Source organism: Rhinoderma darwinii, chromosome 1 (assembly GCF_050947455.1).
Source record: "Rhinoderma darwinii isolate aRhiDar2 chromosome 1, aRhiDar2.hap1, whole genome shotgun sequence".
In the NCBI taxonomy this organism is placed as follows: domain Eukaryota; kingdom Metazoa; phylum Chordata; class Amphibia; order Anura; family Rhinodermatidae; genus Rhinoderma; species Rhinoderma darwinii.
Genome location: NC_134687.1, coordinates 610,989,629 through 611,014,717, shown reverse-complemented (window position 1 = coordinate 611,014,717; position 25,089 = coordinate 610,989,629). Strand labels below are relative to the sequence as shown.

The following is a 25,089-nucleotide window of genomic DNA, read 5'->3' as shown; positions in this document are numbered from 1 at the left end:
TTTACTGGTGTCTTCTTATGTGGTCTTTGGACCCCCTCAAGCACCATGTCCTGGGTGACACTGTTACCCGTGCACCCTTGCTGGCCAAGGGCCACAATATTGAGTACAATTTTTGGGTTTTCTAATCTATTACTGGAACATATTACATCTAGCTTTGTGAATGTTTCCATATAAACAACATCTTAGATTTATTTGCTTTTTCTAACAAAATCAAAGTCTGTGAAAGTTACTTACGAATATTTATAAACCAATGAAAGGGAAGGGTACTGTCATGAGTAGCACTAAATACACAACGGCCTTCATTTATGGCACTCAATCCCTCTATATTAAATGCATTTGCTGTAGTAGTAGTAGTCATGGCCAGTCTTCAAAAATATTTGGTTGACTATCCACATTTATAGGCTTCTCGAGGGCAATAAACTATCCAAGATCATGTGTTATTTTTATTCTGGTCAGCCTCTTTTTTTCTTTTTTCTGGCCATTTGCCACCAGCAGGAAAGCCGTCTTTAGCCCACTACAGTTGATTTTATTTCCCGTCATTTACAGTTGCAAAACTTAAAGCATTTCCAGCCGGGGCTTCAATATGTCTGTTTTGGGTTATTTCACAGCATGGTTTATATTAGTCTTATGATTCCCCAAGAATCTCTCTTTTTGTAAATGTGGATTGCGTTTGAACACTGGTTCATTAGAAGTTGAGACACCGGGAGCATGTGAGGGGTCTACAAGACATGACAATTCAACTATCTCACTTGATTTAAATAGTGGCTGAGTTTTTTATGACTATTACCATGACTTTTATAGAAGACAGCAGGGATCAGAAGAAAGAATCAATGATTGATTAGGAGAAACTGGAGGTCTTGGCAATGTATGTAGACACTAGCATTTTGGCAAAAAAGTGCACAAAGATGCCTTCTAAGACGAAAGTCCCCAAACTATCCCTCAATCCTCCAAGCCAGAAAGCCCTGTAGGATTTATGCACAAGTGGCCTCCTTTTACCGAAGCTTAGGGAGACCTGTCTGTGCTCCAGCATATACTTAGGCTGCCGTCCAAGCATCCCTTGGAGCTCGTTGTCTAGGTTTGGCTCCACCAGAAGGGGGTACCAGGTTGCAGGGTTGTAAGGAACCTGATGGCCATACACATTCCCACAGACCCCCGTGGGACACCATATTTACATGTCCATTCCAATTTCTAGAGAAGAGCAACATGATCCTTCAGGTTTTTCCCTCCTTCATGCTCTATCTAGGTTTCTGTTACTTCTATTGATGGCTACGCATTTACAATCTGATCTCCAGTGCTGAGACCTGTCCATTTTCTTCTTTGGTGGGTGTCACAACTGCCATACCTCCCCATATCCTCAAGGTCTATCATGAGAAGACCTTTTTCCTCATGCAAAGCATATGCCTTTCCCCTGAGCTAAACATAGTATCTGGACCTGTTCACAACTACATAAATATGATATTTGGGTTTCACTAATTTCAAACATATTACTGACTACTGGGCCAAAGGTAAAAAAAAAGGTCAATTCCAAAACATATAGGACTCCAAGGTCTCCGCTAAAGAGAAATGATGGAGATGACCCATAAATTAATTAAATACCAATTCTGTTAATTGTTACAATTTAATACAAATACAACACTTACGGTTTAGTGACAAGTAATGTCATTAAAACCTAAGACTTTATTGACTTAACATTGACGCAAGAAGCCTGCCGTCATCTATATCTAAGCTTTATGTCTAAGCGTCATCTATATGTTAAGCTTTAAGGTGGACAAACTTAGAAGCTTTTTAAAGTGACTATGGAAGATATTGTACAAAAATATTCAGAACTCATATTTGGTCATATGAACAGTACGGTACTTGAGCTTGACTATTTGGCTCTTAGGTTTAGTTCTTCCCATTGATTTACATTATTTACTAAGCTTAAAAGGAATGTATCGACTATATTTATTTTTGCTAATTAAGACTATATTTTTTTCTAATCTTTTTAATTTTCTGATTGTATTTTATTTAGTTCTATTTTCTTCACATGATTATGGGAGCCACCATTTTGCCTGAGCTGCTGCTCTGAGCTGTGAAAAGCATTTCATAGATTTGCTTTACAGCAGCCATATGAGCATAAGAAACCTCAGTCAGAAAATGACCTATTGACTTCTATGGAAAAGTGTAGAGGGCATGCTCTGTGACATGTGCAGAAGTCACTGTGCTGAAAGGGGGGGAGGTGCTGAGTTGAGTCCATCACCTATTGTCAATGGTGGATCCTGTGTTATCTATATATAGGTGGTACCTGTCACTGTAATGCTGCTTTGCTGAGAAGAGATCTCTGCAGAACAGGAAATGTCAGTCTATTATGAATGGTGAATCCTTTGTTACCTATATATAGGTGTTACCTGTCAGTATAAGGGTATGTTCACACGGCCTATTTACGAACGTAATTCGGGCGTTTTTGTCCCGAATTACGTCCGAAAATAGCGCCTCAATAGCGCTGACAAACATCTGCCCATTGAAAGCAATGGGCAGACGTTTGTCTGTTCACACGCGGCGTAATTTACGCGCCGCTGTCAAATGACGGCGCGTAAATAGGCGCCCGCGTCAAAGAAGTGACCTGTCACTTCTTTGGCCGTAATTGGAGCCGTTATTCATTGACTCCAATGAATAGCAGCACCAATTACGTCCGTAATGGACGCGGCGTTCAAGCGCCTGCACTTGTCGCTACGGCTGAAATTACGGGGATGTTTTCAGGCTTAAACATCCCCGTAATTTCAGCCGTAACGGACGCCCTCGTGTGAACATACCCTAATTCTGCCTGTGATGATAATGATATGACTGCTGAGAAGTGATCTCCACAGAACAGGAAGGGTCAGTCTATTACGAATTGTGGATACTGTGTTACCTATATATAGGTGTTACCTGTCAGTGTAATTCTGCCTGTGATAATAATGAGATGACTGCTGAGAAGTGATCTCTACAGAACAGGAAGGGTCCGTCTATTATGAATTGTGGATCCTGTGTTACCTATATATAGGTGTTACATGTCAGTGTCATTCTGCCAGTGATGATAATGAGATGACTGCTGAGAAGTGATATCCATAGAACAGGAAGGGTCCGTCTATTATAAATGGTGTTACCTGTCATTGCCTGTGTTGATAATAAAATTATTGCTGACCCTGCCCCCTGTGTACACTGCACAAGCTGAAAAATGAAAGCTAGTGGCAGCCTATTGTGATGGCTTAGTGGCCAGTGTGAATACTGCAATATTATACAGTATATGGATAGAGGTTGTTTTAGTGCGACAAGGTCACAGGCCAGTCACATCATGTGACATCATAAGATTGACCCTTGCTATCTACAGACTTAGCTTTGGTTACGGGTCTAACTTGAAGCTCCTGGGCCCCAATGCAAAATTTGTAACAGGGCCCCCAACTATCATGTACCATTTATAATACTGGCATGTTCTTATGTGGCAGAGGGGTCCGTGGAGCGCCTGGGTCTGGGTGTGACTTCTACCTCTGCACCCCTATAGATACACTCCTTAGTATACCTAGATGGACCCCACCCTGTATATTTTCTTGACTACTATTCTACTTGCTGTGATTGAAATCTAAATAATGAGTTAAATCCATCATCTGAGGGGCAGGGTCCACATTAACTATACACTTATATTAAAGTTCACATGCATGATTAGTTTCCACCCCAGCCTGGTGGATCTGGGGGTGTCCAGGCATCAAATATCATAATTGCAGCGTAAGTGACTGAATAACCAGCCGAGTTTATATTTTGCTCATACAAATGTAACATGAATATATTTGACATCTACCTTAGCAAACAAATTAATGCTAATTAAAGATTAATGCGATATAATTAGCATTAAAATGCAATTACATTATGGGTAAGTGGACCAGGAATAGACACCTGTAACATGCCTCCCTGCTTCTTGTAATACTCTGGCTTTTGTTTTTGCAGCAAATAGAAGCAGCGGAGCAGCGGGAAGCTCGCAGACTGGGGATGCGCTGGGAAAAGCTCTAGCATCAGTAAGCGCCTAATGATTTCCTAATATTTGCTGATGTTTCTTTGTGAATTTTTCTCCCATACAATGTCCTGATAACTACAGATAGAGCAGAGCTGAGTTTGCCATTGGGCACCCTATCACAATGTGTTACTTGTGGTCTTACCAAGGACTGTTGGTAAAACCTGCTTTTTCATTTCTACTCAGGGAGTCATCATTGCGCAATGCAGACTCAAACCGTTAAATTACAAATTGAACTCTGCTACATCTATACATGGAACAGCAGGGAAACAGTGATTTCTCCTTCTAGATCTGGTTCCCTCAAGTCAATGACTGAATCTGCAGGTCATGTGCCTTCAGACTTTTCTCCAACTTCTATTTTGTATACAGGGTGATGGAATGACTGCTGCGTGGTTCACAAATACTGTGAACTGTCTGACACTGCTTCCCCTGCTGCTCTATCTTATGGTGGTCTCCACTTCTCTCATGCCCCCAGACCTGAGAACAGGCAGGGTGGAGGAGTAGGTATACTTCTTTCCCCACACTGCACTTTCCAGGTCATTCCCCCGGTCCCTTCACTCACATTTCCCTCTTTTGAAGTCCACACCCTCAGACTCTTTCACCCTTTTTCCCTCCGAGTGGCAGTTGTCTACCGCCCCCCGGGCTCACCCCGCCAATTCCTGGATCATTTTGCTGCCTGGCTTCCACAATTTCTATCCTCTGAAACACCCACTCTCATCATGGGTGACTTCAACATCCCCATTGATAACCCAACCTCCTCATCTGCCTCCCAGTTTCTATCTTTAACCTCGTCCCTCGGTTTGTCACAACTTACTAACTCTCCTACACATGAGGACGGGCATTCGCTTGACCTGGTCTTCTTCCGGCTCTGCTCAGTTTCTGACTTTATTAACTCTCCTCTCCCGCTTTCTGACCACAATCTTCTCTGCTTTACTATCAAACATTCTCTGCCTCCTCAGGTCATCCCTACGTATCAGACATACAGAAATCTACATGCCATTAACACTGTGAAACTCATAGACAGTCTACAGTCCTCATTGTCCCCTATCGCTTCCCTCTCCTGTCCCAATCTGGCTGCAAACTTTACAATAACACTCTCAAAAATGCATTGGCTGAAGCAGCCCCCCCTACACTCCGAACCACTCGACAAAGACGATGACAACCTTGGCACACGCCTCAATCCCGCTATCTTCACCGGTGCTTGAGATGTGCCGAACGACTGTGGAGAAAATCGCATTTGGCTGCAGATTTCCTCCATTACAAATTTATGCTGAAAACTTACAACTCTGCCCTTCACCGCGCCAAACAAGTCTATTTCACCTCTCTCATCTCCACACTATCTAATAATCCAAAACGCCTCTTTGATACTTTTCACTCCCTCCTTAGTCCTGAAGTGCAGACGCCAATCACAGATCTCAGTGCTGAAGACATGGCCACTTTTATTTTTGACACAGTAGACCACAAACTCCTACTTAACATGGTCGGTATTGGTTCAGAGTGCACAAGACCTATAGGAGGTGCACGAATAGGGTCCCAACCCAATCGTATGTAGAGAAGTATTTGTGCACTATATAAGTGTTACTATGTACTCCACAATTCTGTTTCCAGCCACAGAAGTTGCGGACATCGTTTGGATTATTGCTGTTACACTACAAATATACCCAGATGTATTTCTTTATACGATTTATGCTTGTACTATACCTCTAGCCTTGGATATGGTGCCACGGATGTGATGTCTTCCGTTTGGCATACACATGCACATACTTTTGATTGTTTATATCCTTTTTTTGCATCAAATGTAATGCCCAGTATACATAGATATTGATGAAGTATGAATCATGTATGTGTTGTGCATATAAATTCTGTTCTTGTCTTAATTTATTTTATTTTTATTTTTATTCTATTATTTACTATTTTCTCTTTCCGATAAAGTACTATTTTTTCATTTTGTGTTATAAGAGATGATACATATATTGTACCAAAATGATGCCTAGATATTTATGTGTAAAATTTTGTACACCTTTAGTGCCTGACGAAGGTCTTCTTGGACCGAAACGTTGCACTCCGCCCATGGCATTTGAATACGATACAAATAAAACGAAAGAAGTTTTGAATCCTACTTTACATGCTCCACTCTATTGGCCTCAAGGACGCTGCTCTCTCTTGGTTTTCCTCCTATCTCTCTGACCGCTCGTTCAGTGTGTCATTTGCTGGTTCCACTTCTTCTCCTCTTCCCCTTGCTATCGGGGTTCCTCAGGGATCAGTCCTAGTTCCGCTTCTCTTTTCTCTCTACACAGCTCCTATTGGACAAACCATCAGCAGATTTGGCTTCCAGTACCATCTCTACGCTGATGACACCCAATTATATACCTCTTCCCATGACATCACCCCTGCTCTAATAAAAAAACACCAGTGATTGTCTGTCCGCTGTCTCTAACATCATGTCCTCTCTCTATCTGAAACTGAATCTTTCTAAAACTGAGCTCCTTGTGTTCCCACCATCTACTAACCTCCCTAAACCTGATGTCTCCATCTCTGTGTGTGGCACTATCATAACTTCTAAGCAGCACGCCCGCTGTCTCAGGGTTATTTTTGGCTCGGATCTTTCCTTTACTCCTCACATACAATCACTTTCACGCTCCTGTCATTTTCACCTCAAAAACATCTCCAGAATCCGCTCTTTTCTTACGGAGAAAACCGCCAAAACTCTCATTGTTGCTCTGATTCACTCTCGTCTTGACTACTGTAACTCATTACTAATCGGTCTTCCCCTCACCAAACTCCCCTCTCCAATCTATCCTCAATGCAGCAGCCAGGCTGATATTTATGACCAACCGCTACACCAACGCCTCTACCCTGTGCCAGTCACTAGTTGCCCATCCCCTTCAGAATAAAATTCAAACTTATTACTCTCACCCACAAAGCTCTCCACAGTGCTGCACCTCCTTACATCTCCTCCCTCATCTCTGTCTACCACCCTACTCGCGCTCTACGTTCTGCCAACGACCTTAGATTAAAATCCACAATAATCCAAACCTCCCATTCCCGTCTCCAAGATTTTTCTCGTGCTGCACCAGTCCTCTGGAATGCGCTACCCCAGACAATCAGATTAATTCCCAATATCCACAGTTTTAAACGTGCCCTGAAAACACATCTTTAGACAGGCCTATAACATTCCCTAATCTGACTCCTTTCCATGGCCCCATTAGTCATCAGAATAAGATTCCCTCACACTCCTTCTCTTCATGTCCGTCATACACGGATACTGGCTGGTGACCGGCACATGCAGCTTTATGTTACCACCCCATGTGTATAAAAGATGGCTGGACCATTGTACTGAACAAACACTTTTACACTTTGTGTCTCCCTTATTTCCTCATAGATTGTAAGCTCTTGCGAGCAGGGTCCTCACTCCTCATGTCTGAATTGTAAATCAGCTTCGTCACTATGTAATGTCTGATATTGTCTGTTTCATGTTCCCTCTAAATTGTAAAGTGCTGCGTAATATGTTGGCGCTATATAAATAAAAGATTATTATTATTATTATTAATAATAATAAATACTAAGAGAAGTAATATTGCTAAGTTTGTAGCTATTAATTTGAAAATTCAGCCAGTTCTTATACAGTCCTTTACAACTCGGTGACAGCCAATTTGGCTGCCATTACAGCTGGGTGACTAGTAATATTGCTGCCAATACACCTGGGTGTCTACTAATATACCTGACATTACAGCTGGGTGACAACCAATATACCTGACATTACAGCTGGGTGACAACCAATATACCTGACATTACAGCTGGGTGACAACCAATATACCTGACATTACAGCTGGGTGACAACCAATATACCTGACATTACAGCTTGGTAACAACCAATATACCTGACATTACAGCTTGGTGACAACTAATATGGCAGACCTTACTGCTGGGTGACAACTATTATGGGTGACATTACAGCTGGGTGACAACCAATATACCGGACATTACAGCTGGGTGACAACCAATATACCGGACATTACATTTGGGTGACAACCAATATACTGGACATTACAGCTGGGTGACAACTTATATACCTGACATTACAGCTGGGTGACAACCAATATACCGGGCATTACAGCTTGGTGACAACCAATATACCTGACATTACAGCTTGGTGACAACCAATATACCTGACATTACAGATGGATGACAACCAATATACATGACATTACAGCTGGGTGACAACTAATATACCGAGCATTACAGCTGGGTGACAACCAATATACCGGGCATTACAGCTTGGTGACAACCAATATACCTGACATTACAGCTTGGTGACAACCAATATACCTGACATTACAGATGGATGACAACCAATATACATGACATTACAGTTTGGTGACAACCAATGTACCTGCCATTACTGCTGGGTGACAACTAATATACCTGACATTACTGCTGGGTGACAACTAATATACCTGACATTACAGCTTGGGGACAACTAATATGGCTGACCTTACTGCTGGGTGACAACCAATATGGCTGACATTACAGCTGGGTGACAACCAATATACCGGACATTACATTTGGGTGACAACTAATATACCGGACATTATAGCTGGGTGACAACTTATATACCTGACAATACAGCTTGGTGACAACCAATATACCTGACAATACAGCTGGGTGACAACCAATATACCTGACATTACAGCTGGGTGACAACTAATATACCGAGCATTACAGCTGGGTGACAACCAATATACCGGGCATTACAGCTGGGTGACAACCAATATACCGGGCATTACAGCTGGGTGACAACCAATATACCTAAGATTACAGCTGGATGAGAACTTTCTCTTTTTTTTTATTTTTATAAATTGATCATACTTCTGTGTATTTTTTAGATCTATTCGCCTGATCACACCAACAACAGTTTTTCTTCCAATCCTTCAACTCCAGTTGGGTCTCCGCCTTCTCTCTCAGGTACGATATCACGCCATATTTCTATAACAGTGCTGTGACCAGTAGAGTTCTTGACAGCCAAACCCACCGGGTCATGTCATAGATCAGCCACGGCTCTTTCCCTGCAGATTCGATCTCTCCTCCCCCCGCTGGTTTTTAAAGGGACGGATTCTCATATACTATAATATAATAGTATATAAAAGTATATTAGGAAATTGCTTTGTATGCAGTTCCCTACATACAGTAACATTTCTTTAATCTGGCATCATATTTTATAAAGAGCACCTCCTAGTGGTGGCTACAGGCAGCCAAAATGTTATCATTTAGCTCTATGTCAATGCAGTGGATTTGGAGCTCTGTATCAGAAAAAACTGATCTATGACCTTTATAAATATATGGTAGGAAATTATTTAGCACAGAATTTCGGATCTATGATGGGTGCACGTTCAATTTTTCTTGTGAGAACGTAGCATATACCTCCCCCTGTCTGAAAATAACATAAAGCTGACAACAGTAACATGTATTTCCGCATATGATCTATGCATTGGCGGACTGAATGTATGACTGAGGCGCCGGTGAAGGGATTGGAGACTTTTGCAGGCACATATGCTACGATTAACATGGGGCACATGCAGGAATCTGGAACATATGAATAATTGAAACACTTCAGCTAGGTGTTATGTCTGCGTTTACTATTGTTACACTGCTGGAGCAGACTTTAGTGTAATCAGCACAGATGGCAGTTCAGGTTCCCATAACCTATTGCTTCATTACCGCTACAGGAATAAGGGAAGATGTCACTCTCAAGATAAGTTTCAATCTAATTATAATTCCTAGTCTATTGCTAATTGTCATCTCTATCATGTCTATTGTTAGAATTGTGTCAATCTTTCGCCAAGGCTACTTTAATATTAATGTTTGATCGGGTATCTAATAATTTATCTCTTATGGATTTTACGTTTTGGATTTTACTGCCACACCGGAGGCAGCGTTCCAATGTTACTAAATATGCTACACGGGAAAATGACTGACTACAGATTAAAGAGAAGCTGTCCCCTCTCCTGACATGTCTGTTTTAAGAAGTACTTGTATTCCCTACAAAATAATAATTTGGAGAATCTTTTCTTAGAACTCTGTTGTGCTGCTCCTCTGTTATTCCTCCTAGAAATGTATAAATAAATTGACAACTGGGTGTTACCAGTTGGGGGTGTGCCACTACACAGACTGAGACTGTCCAATCAGTGCTAACAGAGTGAGACTGTGGGGACACGCCCCTTTGACAATGGCATGCTAACACCCAGTTGTCAATTTATTTGGAAATTTATAGGAGGAATTACAGAGGATCGGCACAATGCAGGGTTCTAAGAAACAATGCTCCAGAATTATTATTTCATGGCGAATACAAGTATTTACTAAAACAGACCTGTCAGGACTGGTGACCGGTCATTTTTAAGACATGGCAGCAGCATAACATTTTGGAGTGAGAGTGTTAAATGTAGCAGAGCTGTGTTTAATTGGCCATAGACACAAGATAGCTGTTAGACCATCCATAATACTATAATATGCCCATTCGGCTTGTTCAAAGAGGCCTGTTACTTTTCCTAAAGAGGAAGATACATAACTGACTGACACATGTAATGCCACTTGTCGTGAGGACAATAGGTACAAATTCGAGTCGTCTTATCCATTTTGCTAAGGGGGGTCATTCGGGCCTCACCCAGAGGCACAAGAATTCAACAGACCCGTTGAGATCAGGATCTGCTAACAAAAACACCACGTCTATGGTCAGTTTTTCTCACAACTCATCATGATATCACGATACGTTATAGGAAACATAAACCCACATTTACTAAGACAAGCGTTTTTTACGCCAGTCTAAGTAAAGGATGTAGCTGGAGTGATTTGCAGCAAATTTATTATAAGGTGCACACCCCTAAATAAAGTGATTGCAATTGCAAGGATGTGCTATCTCTTTCTGATCGGTAGGGGTCCGACTGCCAGGACCCCTACCGATCCTGAGAATGAAGGGGTGCAGCCTAAATTAGCACTGTGCCCCCTTAAAGTTTTTACCTGCACAATGGCACCACCAGTCACCCGCTGTGTTGGAAACTGCAGCACGTCCCCATTCACAGAGCAGGCGGACCCCCACCGATCAGAAAGTGATGGCATGGCTTAGCGATATGTCATCACTTTCTGTGATGGGAATACCCCTTTAAGTCGGAATAGTTAACAACTTAAATCCATGGGTCCCAACCTAAGGAAACTATTACTTTTTAAATCCTGATTTTTAGAGATCCCTTCTTCCATATTTACATGTATAGTGCGATAGCTGTTTTAAGATTAAAAGGCCGACCACAAAAATGTGTCTGCTCATGAGAAACGTTCCTTCTTTGGAACAGACAGGAGCCCTTTTGGGTTTCCTGGAAATAATTATGGACATTAAAGACTTAAAATGTAATATCCTATAAGAAAAGATGCAAAAGAAAAAAAAAGGCAAAAATACCCAAAAATTTCCCAAAACCCACAAAGTGGCCCCTGTGTCTGCACCGTCCAACGTCAGATCCTGTATTGATGTAGCGCAGTCAGCTTGATAAATGCATCATTTTTCCCTGGAACTACAGGACAGATTGTATGCTCCGAAACAGAAACTTGGAAAGCTGAAATCCCTCGTCGCGGCCGTTTTTTTGGATATTGAGTTGTTTTCTTTCTTTGGAGTCTCTCTTAGGTATTACCTGCCGAGTCAATGAAATCCTTTGATAGAAAGCAGCCTGAAGGAACACAGTGGACTGCATCTCTGCTTTTCTACAAAAATACTTTTTTTTTTCCCTTAAGTATGTTTTTGGAAAGTCTCCATATGTCTGGTCTGCTCGAAAAAATTTGCATATATACTAAACAACTGCAAAAGTTTTAACTAAGAAGATGCTTATGCAATTGTGTAGATAATTACGCTTCTTTTTTTTCTTCTTTTAATTAGCGAGCACAGCTGTTTGGTCAAGAAATAGCGGACAGACTTCCTCCTCTCCTAACTATGAAGGCCCCTTGCACTCTCTAGTAAGTGTCTCATCTCTCAAAATTATGGCTATTTGAGACCACAATATACATAAAGATCCAAATAATGGAAAATATGGAACTCAAATCATGTGTATTGCTCCATTTTCCTTTCCAAATATCAAAAACTCTAACAGTTAGATATCTAAACAAAGGGCCATGAGTAGGAGGTGGCCATATTTTAACAAATGTATGATACCATTACTCCCAAAAAAAACATGAAGTACGTGTAGGACAGGTTAGACCCAGCAAACAGGGTCCCACTTGTTCAAGTTGTAAAAAAGTTCTACAACAGTTATTGCATGTGGCTCACATAACAGAATTTTTGTGTATGACCGTACCCTATGAGGACTCTAACGAGAGGTAACCCTCTAAAAACAATGGTGGGACCTATTAATTCTCGGCATCTGTGATGGTCCTAGCTAACGGACCATAATTGGTGTCAGTATTGTGACATGCCTGATTTAAAATGTCATGAAGGTCTATGGTCAAAAAAACTAACTTACATTTTTTTTTACAGAGATTTAGACAAAAACAGGGTTTAGGGTCTGTGTCCCAGGGTGGACAATACAACTGAGATATTTGGGTTTTAAATATCTCATGTCTTACCTATCTTATCATGATGTATTTGCTTTACTGATTTCTTCTGTAAACCAAATAGGAGGAGAAGCTAGCTACTTCCTCCCTCACTGATTTTACCATTCAACTAAACTTCCCAGCATTTCTGGTGTTTTTTCCTTATCAAGGGGATTGTCTCATGAATACAACCCCTGTCCGTATGCCCTTTTAGGGCACATGGATGTCAAAGAGGGTGGTCCCCTGCTCGGGACCCCTTTCTATGAGCCAGAACAGAGAGCCACTCCTACTCTGACAGCTCTGGCAGACATGAGCCGTCCATGTATTAATCTGAATGGCCGCTTTGTAGTACTACGTTTTCCCTGCAGCAGCTTCTACAGCCGAATTGTCTGGCCAGAGTTGTCAATCTCTTAAAACAGAAGAGAAAAAAAACTTGAAAAACAAAGGTTCTGGCCTGCCTGACAAAACCCTGATAATAAACATGTGGTCACTGATACTACTGCATAGGTCAGATTTTTTGGGTAAAGACTATCTAAACTGTGACTGGCCACAAGGGAGGGCTGAGAGGAGAGAAAAAACCTCTTGGTGACTCGGTGACAGAGAAAGTAGCCCCATGAAGGTAAATATGGCTGACAATTGTAACATCAGACAGCTACTTCCTATATCTACACAATATCTGATTGTTTATCTTTTTCCACTCATGGCCCGCTATATTCAGCACTGTCTATTAACAATATTACTATGTATGATGATTATTACTTTATTAGTCACACTGATATTTTCTTCTGCTCTTGCAGCAAAGCCGAATTGAGGACAGATTGGAAAGATTAGATGATGCAATTCATGTATTAAGGAACCACGCAGTGGGGCCTTCAACAGCCATGCCAGGAAGCCACAGCGACATTCATGGATTAATTGGACCATCTCACAACGGAGCTATGGGCGGCCTGGGGTCAGGATATGGAACTGGCCTTTTGTCAGCAAGCAGACATTCCCTAATGGTAAGCGGGAGAAGCGGTTTATTCTATAAAGCTGTGTTCTTATTCTACACAGATGACTCCAACTGATATTTTATGAGGTTGTGGACAATCGCAATGGAATATAACTCAGAACGACTATGGTTATTGTCTTGTGAAAGGATTTAGACTGCACCTACCCACCAACACCCTGTTTGTTTGGTTCCTGGCCAGTGCAAATCCTTAAGTGACCCAAAAACGTTCCCCTACCCTCCACACTTTTCTCTTCCTTAAAGGGATTTTCCTAAGACTCAAACATATTTTGTCCCATTCCTTCCTGTGGAGAGGGACCAGACATGTGGGACCACCTGCTTGACTGAGAATGTGGACTGGATGCCCTCTTGAGATAAGTAGGGGTCCCAGAGGTTATATAGGCCATAACAAATAAATAGGTTTGAATCATGGGAAGCCCCCTCTAACCACTGCCTCATGTGTAGTTATCTGTCCAAACCCCCCCATGATTCATAAGTCCCCACCAATATATTTTCAATTCCTTAATTAACTCCGTAGGATTACTTTAGTAGGGCCATAATATGGGGTAGTCCAGTGTTATATAAAGAAATCTTAAAGGGTACGCGCACATTTGCAACTTTGTCTTGATTAAAATAAGTCCTTAGGTCCCATGCACACGACCGTAAAAACTGTTCGTAGTTGCGGACCGTAATACGGTCCGCAATTACGGACCCATTCAGTTCTATTGGCCGCGGACAACTTTCCGTATCGCTACGGATGGGTGTCCGTGCCGTAGAAATGTTCCGAAAATTATGGAACATGTCCGTTCTTTTGCATTTTACGGGCTGTGCTTCCATACTTTGTATGGGAGCACGGCCCGAAAATGCGGGCGGCCGGCCATGCTCACAATCCCAGGCCGTGATTACATGCACGGCCGTGTGTATGGGGCTTTATGTTTTGTGTATACAACTCCGATGCAGACCTATGTGTCTCCATAGTTACAGACTACAAAGAAGGGTGTAGTCTGATGCTGCAGTCATTTGTTACTCTGCCCACTCTTCTATAGTGTAAAGAAAAGGAAAGTGCCTAAGGCTCTGTTCACACTTGCTTTTGGTGTTTCCCTCTGCCTTTCCAGCACTTTGTGACAGCAAGAATAGCACAGTCTGCAGCGCTATTCTTGCTGTCAAAAATGGGAGAACCCAATTAAGCCAATGAAAACACATCTAGCATGGTTGCCATGTGTCTGTGACGGTAATGTAACAAGTGGCACCAAATATATCATGCCATGTGCGCCATTTTGACCAATTTGACTAAAAAAATGTATGCATCTGACACTATTGATACATTTCCCCCTGCAACGACACCACAGGGACTGGAGTCAAGTAGCAAACTCAGCTCTGCTACATCTGTAGCTCGATTCCCTTTTATCAGATTATACCAATCCCACTTTGAGGCACTCTGCGGAGGAACCTTACAGTCTCTGGGAATAGTACTTTGCTCTGATCAGGGGGGCAGAACGTGAAAAAAAACAAAACCCAAAAAAATAAAACAACTAAAATGTTAAAAAGGAAATGCAAGAACAAAGAGATTTTTTTTCGAGGCGCAGTCAGTTTTAAGGCTAGCCTTTGACCGGTTGATAAGTTCCACACCACACACTCTGGAGTGAAGTAAAGAAAATCAGGGGGGGATAAGCAACATGAAGGGTCCGGTAATTTCTTCCACATTGTGGTCTTCAGTACTTGAAACAGTCTATAACTTTGTAAGCAGCTGTAGAGAATAAACCAGCAGTAGGAGGCACGATCGGAAAACAAGATCTAACTATGCTACGTGTATCACTTTAAATTGATTCTGGGAAAGCTGAACAATCCAACTCCTCCAGACCCCTGAATGACAGGTTTTCTCTTAACGCAGCGATACATCCCCTGCTTTATGGATGTAGGACAGTGGTCTCCAACCTGTGGCTCTCTGGCTGTTGCAAAACTACAGCTCCCAGCATGCCCTGACTGCCTAGCCTGTGGCTTCGAGCCACAGAATGGGGACCAGTGCTGTAGAACTAGGCATATTGCCATTCAGGAGTCTGGGAAAGCTGTGTGACATGTACTGTGGACGCTTTCAGGACAACCAAAATGGATCAAACAGCTTTCCCAAAAGAGACAATAAAAAAAAAAAAAAAGAGGTATAACCAATATGATCGCCATTGTAGTTCCCAACTAACTACCTGACTTCTCCAGACTCCTGAATGGCATGTTTTTCTCCGTGCAGTGATACATCCCCTGCTGTATGGTTGTACAATAGTGGTTTCTGAACTGTGGCTCTCTGGCTGTTGACAGCCGAAGGTTGGAGACAAGTGCTGTAGAACTAGGCAGAGCGTCATTCAGGAGTCGGGGAAAGCCCTGTGACATCTCCTGTGGAAGTTCTCAAGAAAGCCAAAATGGGCACCCAACTTTCCCAAAAACATGCAAAAATAAAACCAGTTAAAACACTGAGAGAAAAGAGAATAACATGTTATACTTAGTGAGAATTTGGGGATTTTTTGGGCGAATGTAGTGAATAGGAAGGAATAGTTCTGGTTTCTGTCCTTTTTTTTTTTATACATTCCGCTTTGGTGACAATAGAAAATAACTCATTGGATAAATAAATGGTGCAGTAAAGAAATCGTGCGGTATTCAGCGCATTACTAAATAAAGCTACCTTCAGGGGGGTTCAAACTTATGACCTGCATCACTCTACTGTCACTTTAAATACACATCACATCAATCACATAACACATATACATCAGTCATCCCCTCTTACCTCACACTGCCTGCCTTATGTCTGCCCACATCATTGCCTCATCCCCACACATGTACATACAGATGTAGCAGAGCTGGATTTGCTGTCTAACTCTTCAGGACTGCATCTTGCTGAGATAAGATAATGCAATAGTTTACTTGTAGTCCTATGTAAAATACCACCATAAGATAGGATAAATGACACTTAGCCCTTTTGCATCTGACAAACCCAGCTCTGCTGCATTTCTCTATATACACTGTATTTATTACACATATTAAACTCATGCACTGGATTTTAGACCTTGGAATTGCACCTGACCTACAAATCTCACAGATCCCTAAAGTGACATTTTCCCTAACCCCTGGCTCACCAGCTGTTAGAAAACTACCACTCCCACCATGCCCTGACAGCCATAGGCTGGAAGTTGTAGTTTTGGTGAGGCTCAGGTTGGGGAACACGGCTATAGACATTAGATTGCCAAATATCTAGATATGTAGCACTGCTGAGTTTGTTGATTCAGCAAATCTTTTGTTATTTGGCACTACCCATTCTAACATCCCAATGTGTTATGGAGGTTTTACATAGGACTGCAGGTACACCAACTACATTATCACTACTGTATAAAAGAAACATATACATGACATATTAAGTTCTACTACATCTGTATGGATCAGTTTGCAATTCCAATGTAAAAGCAATCCCACATGTAACAAAAAAATTAATTGCACATTGCATCTTAACCACTAGGTGGCAGCGAAGGGAAAATCAGTTCCCATATCCTAGTTGGAAGACCTGCCCTCACTGGGGTACAGATGTAGCCATCTTTATCTTGACTTTTAACTCATTAAATACACACTGGCAAGATCCTTTATCTTGGCTTTTACAACGACTTTTCAATGGCTTCTGCGTTGTGTGATATCACGCTGCAGCAAGTTATCGAAGTCAAGATAAAGATGGCTACATCCGTACATTAAATCCCCCAAACTTCACAAAGGATCATGGTGTTAAATTTCATGACTACGGAAAAGCCATTTGGGGCACTCTTTGATGGATACTGATTATTTCCTTACATAAATTCAGACAATGGGTGGGAATGTTCTTTTGAAAATTGGTCACATATGGAGGACCCGCTGGCGATCAACTGATCCGGCAGCTGAAACCTCTGGTGATCAGGTGCTCTCATTGGTAGAAGATGTGGGTGACCACTACAGGAGAGATTTGGTATTACACAGCACCCATACAAATTAGATCTCCAGAGCAGGAAAGGCTCTTTGCTGTGGCTCTCTGCTCTTGTTCTGAGCAGGGACCACCCCTACCTGCAAGAGCAGTGACAACCGCCCCCATCCAGCACTAATTTAAATGATGGTGTTATAGGAAGTATATTATATTTATATGCTTTACAAATTGCCTCCTTCTGGAAAATGTTACCTTTCTTTTCCCGGTTGCGGAGGTCTGTTCCGCACTATCAACACCTTTCAACATTATATAACATCTTCTTTAGGTCTTTACTTTTTGAAAACTGTTTGCTTTTAGTGGCCACTTGCCGGGAACTTTTCCACATCCAATACGTACATCTCGTCCAAGTCCAATGAAGTCATGGAATATCCTGTCCTGCCGAACGTAATGTCATAGTTAATGAAGCAATTTACCAGAGATGTGTGTAAAAAAAACAAAAAAATTAAATCTGTTTTCAATTCTTTATAAAAAGTCATAAAGCCGGACACTGAAGACTTCCCATTGATCATTTTATTTCATGAAGTATATTCCTGACCAATGCTTTTAAAAATAAGCGATTTCCTAAGATGATTCATTTACAAACTAAATTGAGCATTTAGCCCGCTTTCCAAGTTTTTAATTATTGAAAAAAACGTTATTGAAAATGTTCCTCACTTTCTTCTTCGTTTTAATGACTCCTTTACTTAAGGGGAAAAAAATAGTGACTTAAAGCTAATGAAGAATTGTTGTCTCTGGGTTAGTCCCCCCCCCCCCCCCTTCCCTGTCTACCCTGATTTTTTGTTTCCCCTGTAGCCTTGATCGGAAACAGCTGGCTTTTGTTTAAAAAGCTGTTTTGTGAAAACGTCTAAATCTCGAGAAGCAGAGCTGAGATCATCAGTAAAGCAGGTGCTCAGGAACAGGCTGGAATGCATGCCGACTTTTCACAGCTTAATGGGAAAGTTTCACAGAGTAACATATACTCGGTATACGATATGGCTGTATTTACGTAGCTCTGTCTGAACGTTCAGCATGTACAGATGCAGCAGAGATGATTTTGTTATTTCACTTTTGGTACTGTGATTACTCTCTAAGCTAAAGGAATTGTCTAATCGGGAAAAAAAACAACTTTTCGGTCCGGAGCTGATGCGCCAATTAGTTGACCACTGTTTATCCGGCTCCCAACACCCGCAGCAAACAAATATATATTGTAGAGAAACACCCAGCCAGCCAGACATTATCGCAGGGGAATTGTAGTATTACATGGCAACCATTCAAATGGTACATAGACGACTCAAATCTGCCAGAGTACAATCCACTGTTGCAGAGTGATTGACCAATCTGGCTCATAAGGTCCTGAAAAACCAGCTCTCCTGTGGAGTGCGGTAAGGATGAGCTGTCAGCTCTCCTGTATGGTGTAGAATAGAAAATATGTCAGCTCTCCTGTGTGGTGTGGTGTAGTATAGAGGATCTGTCAGCTCTCCTGTATGGTGTAGTTTAGAGGATCTGTCAGTTCTCCTGTGTGGTGTAGTATGGAGGATCTGTCAGCTCTCCTGTGTGGTGTAGTATAGAGGATCTGTCAGCTCTCCTGTATGGTGTAGTATAGAGGATCTGTCAGTTCTCCTGTGTGGTGTAGTATGGAGGATCTGTCAGCTCTCCTGTGTGGTGTAGTATAGAGGATCTGTCAGCTCTCCTGTGTGGTGTGGTGTGGTGTGGTGTGGTGTGGTGTAGTATAGAGGAGATGTCAGCTCTGCTGTGTGGTGTAGAATAGAAAATCTGTCAGCTCTCCTGTGTGGTGTAGTATAGAGGATCTGTCAGCTCCCCTGTGTGGTGTAGTATAGAAGATCTGTCAGCTCTCCTGTGTGGTGTAGTATAGAGGATCTCTCAGCTCTCCTGTGTGGTATAGAGGTTCTGTCAGCTCTCCTGTGTGGTGTGGTGTAGTATAGAGGATCTGTCAGCTCTCCTGTATGGTGTAGAATAGAGGATCTGTCAGTTCTCCTGTGTGGTGTAGTATGGAGGATCTGTCAGCTCTCCTGTGTGGTGTAGTATAGAGGATCTGTCAGCTCTCCTGTATAGTGTAGTATAGAGGATCTGTCAGTTCTCCTGTGTGGTGTAGTATGGAGGATCTGTCAGCTCTCCTGTGTGGTGTAGTATAGAGGATCTGTCAGCTCTCCTGTGTGGTGTGGTGTGGTGTGGTGTAGTATAGAGGAGATGTCAGCTCTGCTGTGTGGTGTAGAATAGAAAATATGTCAGCTCTCCTGTGTGGTGTAGTATAGAGGATCTGTCAGCTCCCCTGTGTGGTGTAGTATAGAAGATCTGTCAGCTCTCCTGTGTGGTGTAGTATAGAGGATCTCTCAGCTCTCCTGTGTGGTATAGAGGTTCTGTCAGCTCTCCTGTGTGGTGTAGTATAGAGGATCTGTCAGCTCTCCTGTGTGGTGTAGTATAGAGGATCTGTCAGCTCTCCTGTGTGGTGTAGTATAGAGGATCTGTCAGCTCTCCTGTGTTGTCGAGTATAGAGGAACTGCCAGCTCTCCTGTGTGGTGCAGTATAGAGGAGCTGTCAGCTCCCCTGTGTAGTGTATTATAGAGGATCTGTCAGCTCTCCTGTGTAGTGTAGTATAGAGGATCTGTCAGCTCTCTTATGTGGTGTAGTATAGAGGATCTGTCAGCTCTCCTATGTGGTGTAATGTAGAGGATCTGTCAGCTCTCCATTGTGGTGTAGTATAGATAATCTGTCAGCTCTCAAGTGTGGTGTAGCATACAGGATCTGTCAGCTCTCCTATGTGGTGTAGTATAGATGATCTGTCAGCTCTCAAGTGTGGTGTAGCATACAGGATCTGTCAGCTCTCCTTTGTGGTGTATTATAGAGGAGCTGTCAGCTCTCCTGTGTGGTGTAGTATAGAATATCTGTCAGCTCTTATGTGTGTAGTATAGAGGATCTGTCAGTTCTCCTGTGTGGTGTAGTATAGAGGAGCTGTTGGCTCTCCTGTGTGTTGTAGTATAGAGCAGTGGTCCGCAATCTTTTTTGCATCGAGGACCAGTTTGATGCAAGAAATTTTTTCAGGGACTGGCGGGACAAGGCGTGGGTTTAGAGTCAGTTCACACATTGCGTAAATATGGCGTATACCTGTATTATAATACCTGTATTATGCTGCGGAAAATCTGCAGCATATATACAGTAGCAGCAAAGTGGATGAGATAAAACAAGTCTCATCCACATGCTGTGTAAATGCTGAGCAGAAAAAATGCTCAGCAATTGACCTGCGCTTGCGAATTTTATTCTGCAGCAAGTCAATTGTATTTGCGTAAACGCTGCTTATTTGTTGCGGGTTTTCCCCATTGAATTCAATGGGAGGTAAAATCCACAACAAATAGCAGCAGGGGCATAGCTGAAAGCTCCTGGGCCCTCATTCAAGAATTCAGCTTGGGCCCCCCTACCCCTCCCCAACACAACCAGACCCCTGCCCGCGCCTATTCCCAGCCGCCTTGCCCAACAGTCCCCATGGATGCCCCCACAGTATAATGCCCCCCATAGCTGCCTCCATTGTATAATGCCTCACTAGCTTCTCCCACACAGTATAATTGCTCCATAGTATAATACTCCCCATAGATGCTCCCTCACAGTATAATGCCCCCCAAAGCTGCCCCTCACAGTATAATGCCCCCATAGCTGCCCACACAGTATAATGCCCCCATAGCTGCCCACATAGTATAATGCTTCTCATAGCTGCCCCCACACTATAATGCCGCCACACTATAATGCCCCCAATCCAGTATAAGGCCTTCCATACAGTATAAAATGTAGTATACAGGATGTGTCAGCTCTCCTGTGTTGTGTAGTATAGAGGATCTGTCAGCTCTTCTATGTGGTGTAGTAAGGAGGAGCTGTCAGCTCTCCTGTGTGGTGTAGTATAGAGGACCTGTCAGCTCTCCTGTGTGGTGTAGTAATGATGATCTGTCAGCTCTCCTGTGTGGTGTAGTATAGAGGATCTGTCAGCTCACCTATGTGGTGTAGTGAAGAGGAGCTGTCAGTTCTCCTGTCTGGTGTAGTAATGATGATCTGTCAGCTCTCATGTGTGGTGTAGTATAGAGGATTTATCAGCTCTTCTGTGTAGTATAGAGGATCTGTCAGCCCTCCTGTGTGGTGTAGTATAGAGGATCTGTCATCTCTCCTATGTGGTGTAGTATAGAGGAGCTGTCAGCTCTCCTGTGTGGTGTAGTATAAAGGATCTGTCAGCTCTCCAGTGTGGTGTAGTATAGAGAATTTGTCAGCTCTCCTGTGTAGTGCAATATAGAGGATCTGTCAGCTCTCCTGTGTGGTGTAGTATAGAGAATCTGTCAGCTCTCCTATGTGGTGTAGTATAGAGGATCTGTCAGCTCTCCTGTGTGGTGTAGTATAGAGGATCTTTCAGCTCTCCTGTGTGGTGTAGTATAGAGGATCTGTCAGCTCCCCTGTGTGGTGTAGTATAGAGTACCCGTAAGCTCTCCTGTGTGGTGTCGTATAGAGGATCTGTCAGTTCTCCTGAGTTGTGTAATAATGATGATCTGTCAGCTCTCCTGTGTGGCGTAGTATAAAGGACCTGTCAGCTCTCCTGTGTGGTGTAGTAATGATGATCTGTCAGCTCACCTGTGTGGTGTAGTGAAGAGGAGCTGTCAGCTCTCCTGTGTGGTGTAGTATAGAGGACCTGTCAGCTCTTCTGTGTGGTGTAGTAATGATGATGTGTCAGCTATCCTGTGTGGTGTAGTATAGAGGATCTGTCAGCTCACCTGTGTGGTGTAGTAAAGAGTAACTGTCAGCTGTCATGTGTGGTGTAGTATAGATAATTTATCAGCTCTTCTGTGTGGTGTAGTATAGAGGATCTGTCAGCCCTCCGGTGTGGTGTAGTATAGAGGATCTGTCAGCACTCCTGTGTGGTGTAGTATAGAGGAGCTGTCAGCTCTCCTGTGTGGTGTAGTACAGAGGATCTGTCAGCTCTCCAGTGTGGTGTAGTATAGAGGATTTATCAGCTCTTCTGTGTGGTGTAGTATAGAGAATCTGTCAGCCCTCCTGTGTGGTGTAGTATAGAGGACCCGTAAGCTCTCCTGTGTGGTGTAGTATAGAGGACCTGTCAGCTCTCCTGTGTGGTGTAGTAATAATGATCTGTCAGCTCACCTGTGTGGTGTAGTGAAGAGGAGCTGTCAGCTCTCCTGTGTGGTGTAGTATAGAGGACCTGTCAGCTCTCCTGTGTGGTGTAGTAATGATGATGTGTCAGCTCTGCTGTGTGGTGTAGTACAGAGGATCTGTCAGCTCTCCAGTGTGGTGTAGTATAGAGGATCTGTCAGCTCTCCGGTGTGGTGTAGTATAGAGGATTTGTCAGCTCTCCTATGTGGTGTAGTATAGAGGAGCTGTCAGCTCTCCTGTGTAGTGTAGTGTAGTATAGAGGATCTGTCAGCTCTCATGTGTGGTGTAGTATAGAGGATCTATCAGCTCTCCTGTGTGGTGTAGTCTAGAGGATCTGTCAGCTATCCTGTGTGGTGTAGTATACAGGAACAGTCAGTTCTCCCTGTGTGGTGTAGTACAGAGGATCTGTCAGCTCTACAGTGTGGTGTAGTATAGAGGATCTGTCAGCTCTCCGGTGTGGTGTAGTATAGAGGATTTGTCAGCTCTCCTATGTGGTGTAGAATAAAGGATCTGTCAGCTCTCCTGTGTAGTGTAGTATAGAGGATCTGTCAGCTCTCCTGTGTGGTGTAGTATAGAGGATCTATCAGCTCTCCTGTGTGGTGTAGTATAGAGGAGCTGTCAGCTCTCCTGTGTGGTGTAGTATACAGGAACAGTCAGTTCTCCTGTGTGGTGTAGTATGGAGGATGTAACAGCTCTCCTGTGTGGTATGGTGTAGTATAGAGGACCTGAGAGCTCTCCTGTGTTGTATAGTATGGAGGATCTGTCAGCTCTCCTGTATGGTGTAGTTTAGAGGATCTGTCAGTTCTTCTGTGTTGTGTAGTATAGAGGATCTGTCAGCTCTCCTGTGTGGTGTGGTGTAGTGTAGAGGATGTATCAGCTCTTCTGTGTGGTGTAGTATAGAGGATCTGTCAGCCCTCCTGTGTGGTGTAGTATAGAGGATCTGTCAGCTCTCCTGTGTGGTGTAGTATAAAGGAGCTGTCAGCTCTCCTGTGTGGTGTAGTATAGAGGATCTGTCAGCTCTCCAGTGTGGTGTAGTATAGATGATCTGTCAGCTCTCCTGTGTGGTGCAATAAAAAGGATCTGTCAGCTCTCCTGTGTGGTGTACTATAGAGGATCTGTCAGCTGTCCTGTGTGGTGTAGTATGGAGGATGTATCAGCTCTCCTGTGTGGTGTGGTGTAGTATAGAGGACCTGAGAGCTCTCCTGTGTTGTATAGTATGGAGGATCTGTCAGCTCTCCTGTATGGTGTAGTTTAGAGGATCTGTCAGTTCTTCGGTGTGGTGTAGTATAGAGGATCTGTCAGCTCTCCTGTGTGGTGTAGTATAGAGGATCTGTCAGCTCTCCTGTGTGGTGTAGTATAGAGGATCTATCAGCTCTCCTATGTGGTGTAGTATAGAGGAGCTGTCAGCTCTCCTATGTGGTGTACTATAGAGAATCTGTCAGCTTTCCTGTGCGGTGTAGTATACAGGAACTGTCCGTTCTCCTGTGTGGTGTAGTATGGAGGATGTATCAGCTCTCCTGTGTGGTGTAGTATAGAGGACCTGAGAGCTCTCCTGTGTTGTATAGTATGGAGGATCTGTGAGCTCTCCTGTGTGGTGTAGTTTAGAGGATCTGTCAGTTCTTCTATGTGGTGTAGTATAGAGGATCTGTCAGCTCCCCTGTGTTGTGTAATATAGAGGAACTGTAAGCTCTCCTGTGTAGTGTAGTATAGAGAATCTGTCAGCTCTACTGTATGGTGTAGTATAGAGGATCTGTCAGCTCTCCTATGTGGTGTAGTATAGCATATATGTCAGCACTCCTGTGTGGTGTAGTATACAGGATCTGTCAGCACTCCTGTGTGGTGTAGTATAGAGGAACTGTCAGCTCTCCTGTGTGGTGTAGTATAGCATATATGTCAGCACTACTGTGTGGTGTAGTATACAGGATTTGTCAGCTCTCCTGTGTGGTGTAGTATATAGGACCTGACAGCTCTCCTGTGTTGTATAGTATAGAGGAGCTGTCAGCTCTCCTGTGTGGTGTAGTTTAGAGGATCTGTCAGTTCTTCTATGTGGTGTAGTATAGAGGATCTGTCAGCTCCCCTGTGTTGTGTAATATAGAGGAACTGTAAGCTCTCCTGTGTAGTGTAGTATAGAGAATCTGTCAGCTCTACTGTATGGTGTAGTATAGAGGATCTGTCAGCTCTCCTATGTGGTGTAGTATAGAGGATCTATCAGCTCTCCTGTGTGGTGTAGTATAGAGGAGCTGTCAGCTCTCCTGTGTGGTGTAGTATACAGGAACAGTCAGTTCTCCTGTGTGGTGTAGTATGGAGGATGTAACAGCTCTCCTGTGTGGTATGGTGTAGTATAGAGGACCTGAGAGCTCTCCTGTGTTGTATAGTATGGAGGAT

At 43.0% G+C, this 25,089-nt stretch overlaps 1 protein-coding gene across 8 annotated transcripts in view; it reads left to right on the top strand.

The window, feature by feature from the left end:
* TCF4 (transcription factor 4) overlaps positions 1–25,089 on the top strand; it is a 406,052-nt gene that overhangs the window by 346,375 nt on the left and 34,588 nt on the right. For all 8 annotated transcript variants that reach the window (XM_075841364.1, XM_075841349.1, XM_075841341.1 and 5 more), the window contains 4 exons: positions 3,961–4,028; positions 8,911–8,989; positions 11,943–12,019; positions 13,390–13,593. In XM_075841364.1, the coding sequence (XP_075697479.1) occupies positions 3,961–4,028; positions 8,911–8,989; positions 11,943–12,019; positions 13,390–13,593 (428 nt within the window). The remainder of the gene's footprint in view (positions 1–3,960; positions 4,029–8,910; positions 8,990–11,942; positions 12,020–13,389; positions 13,594–25,089) is intronic.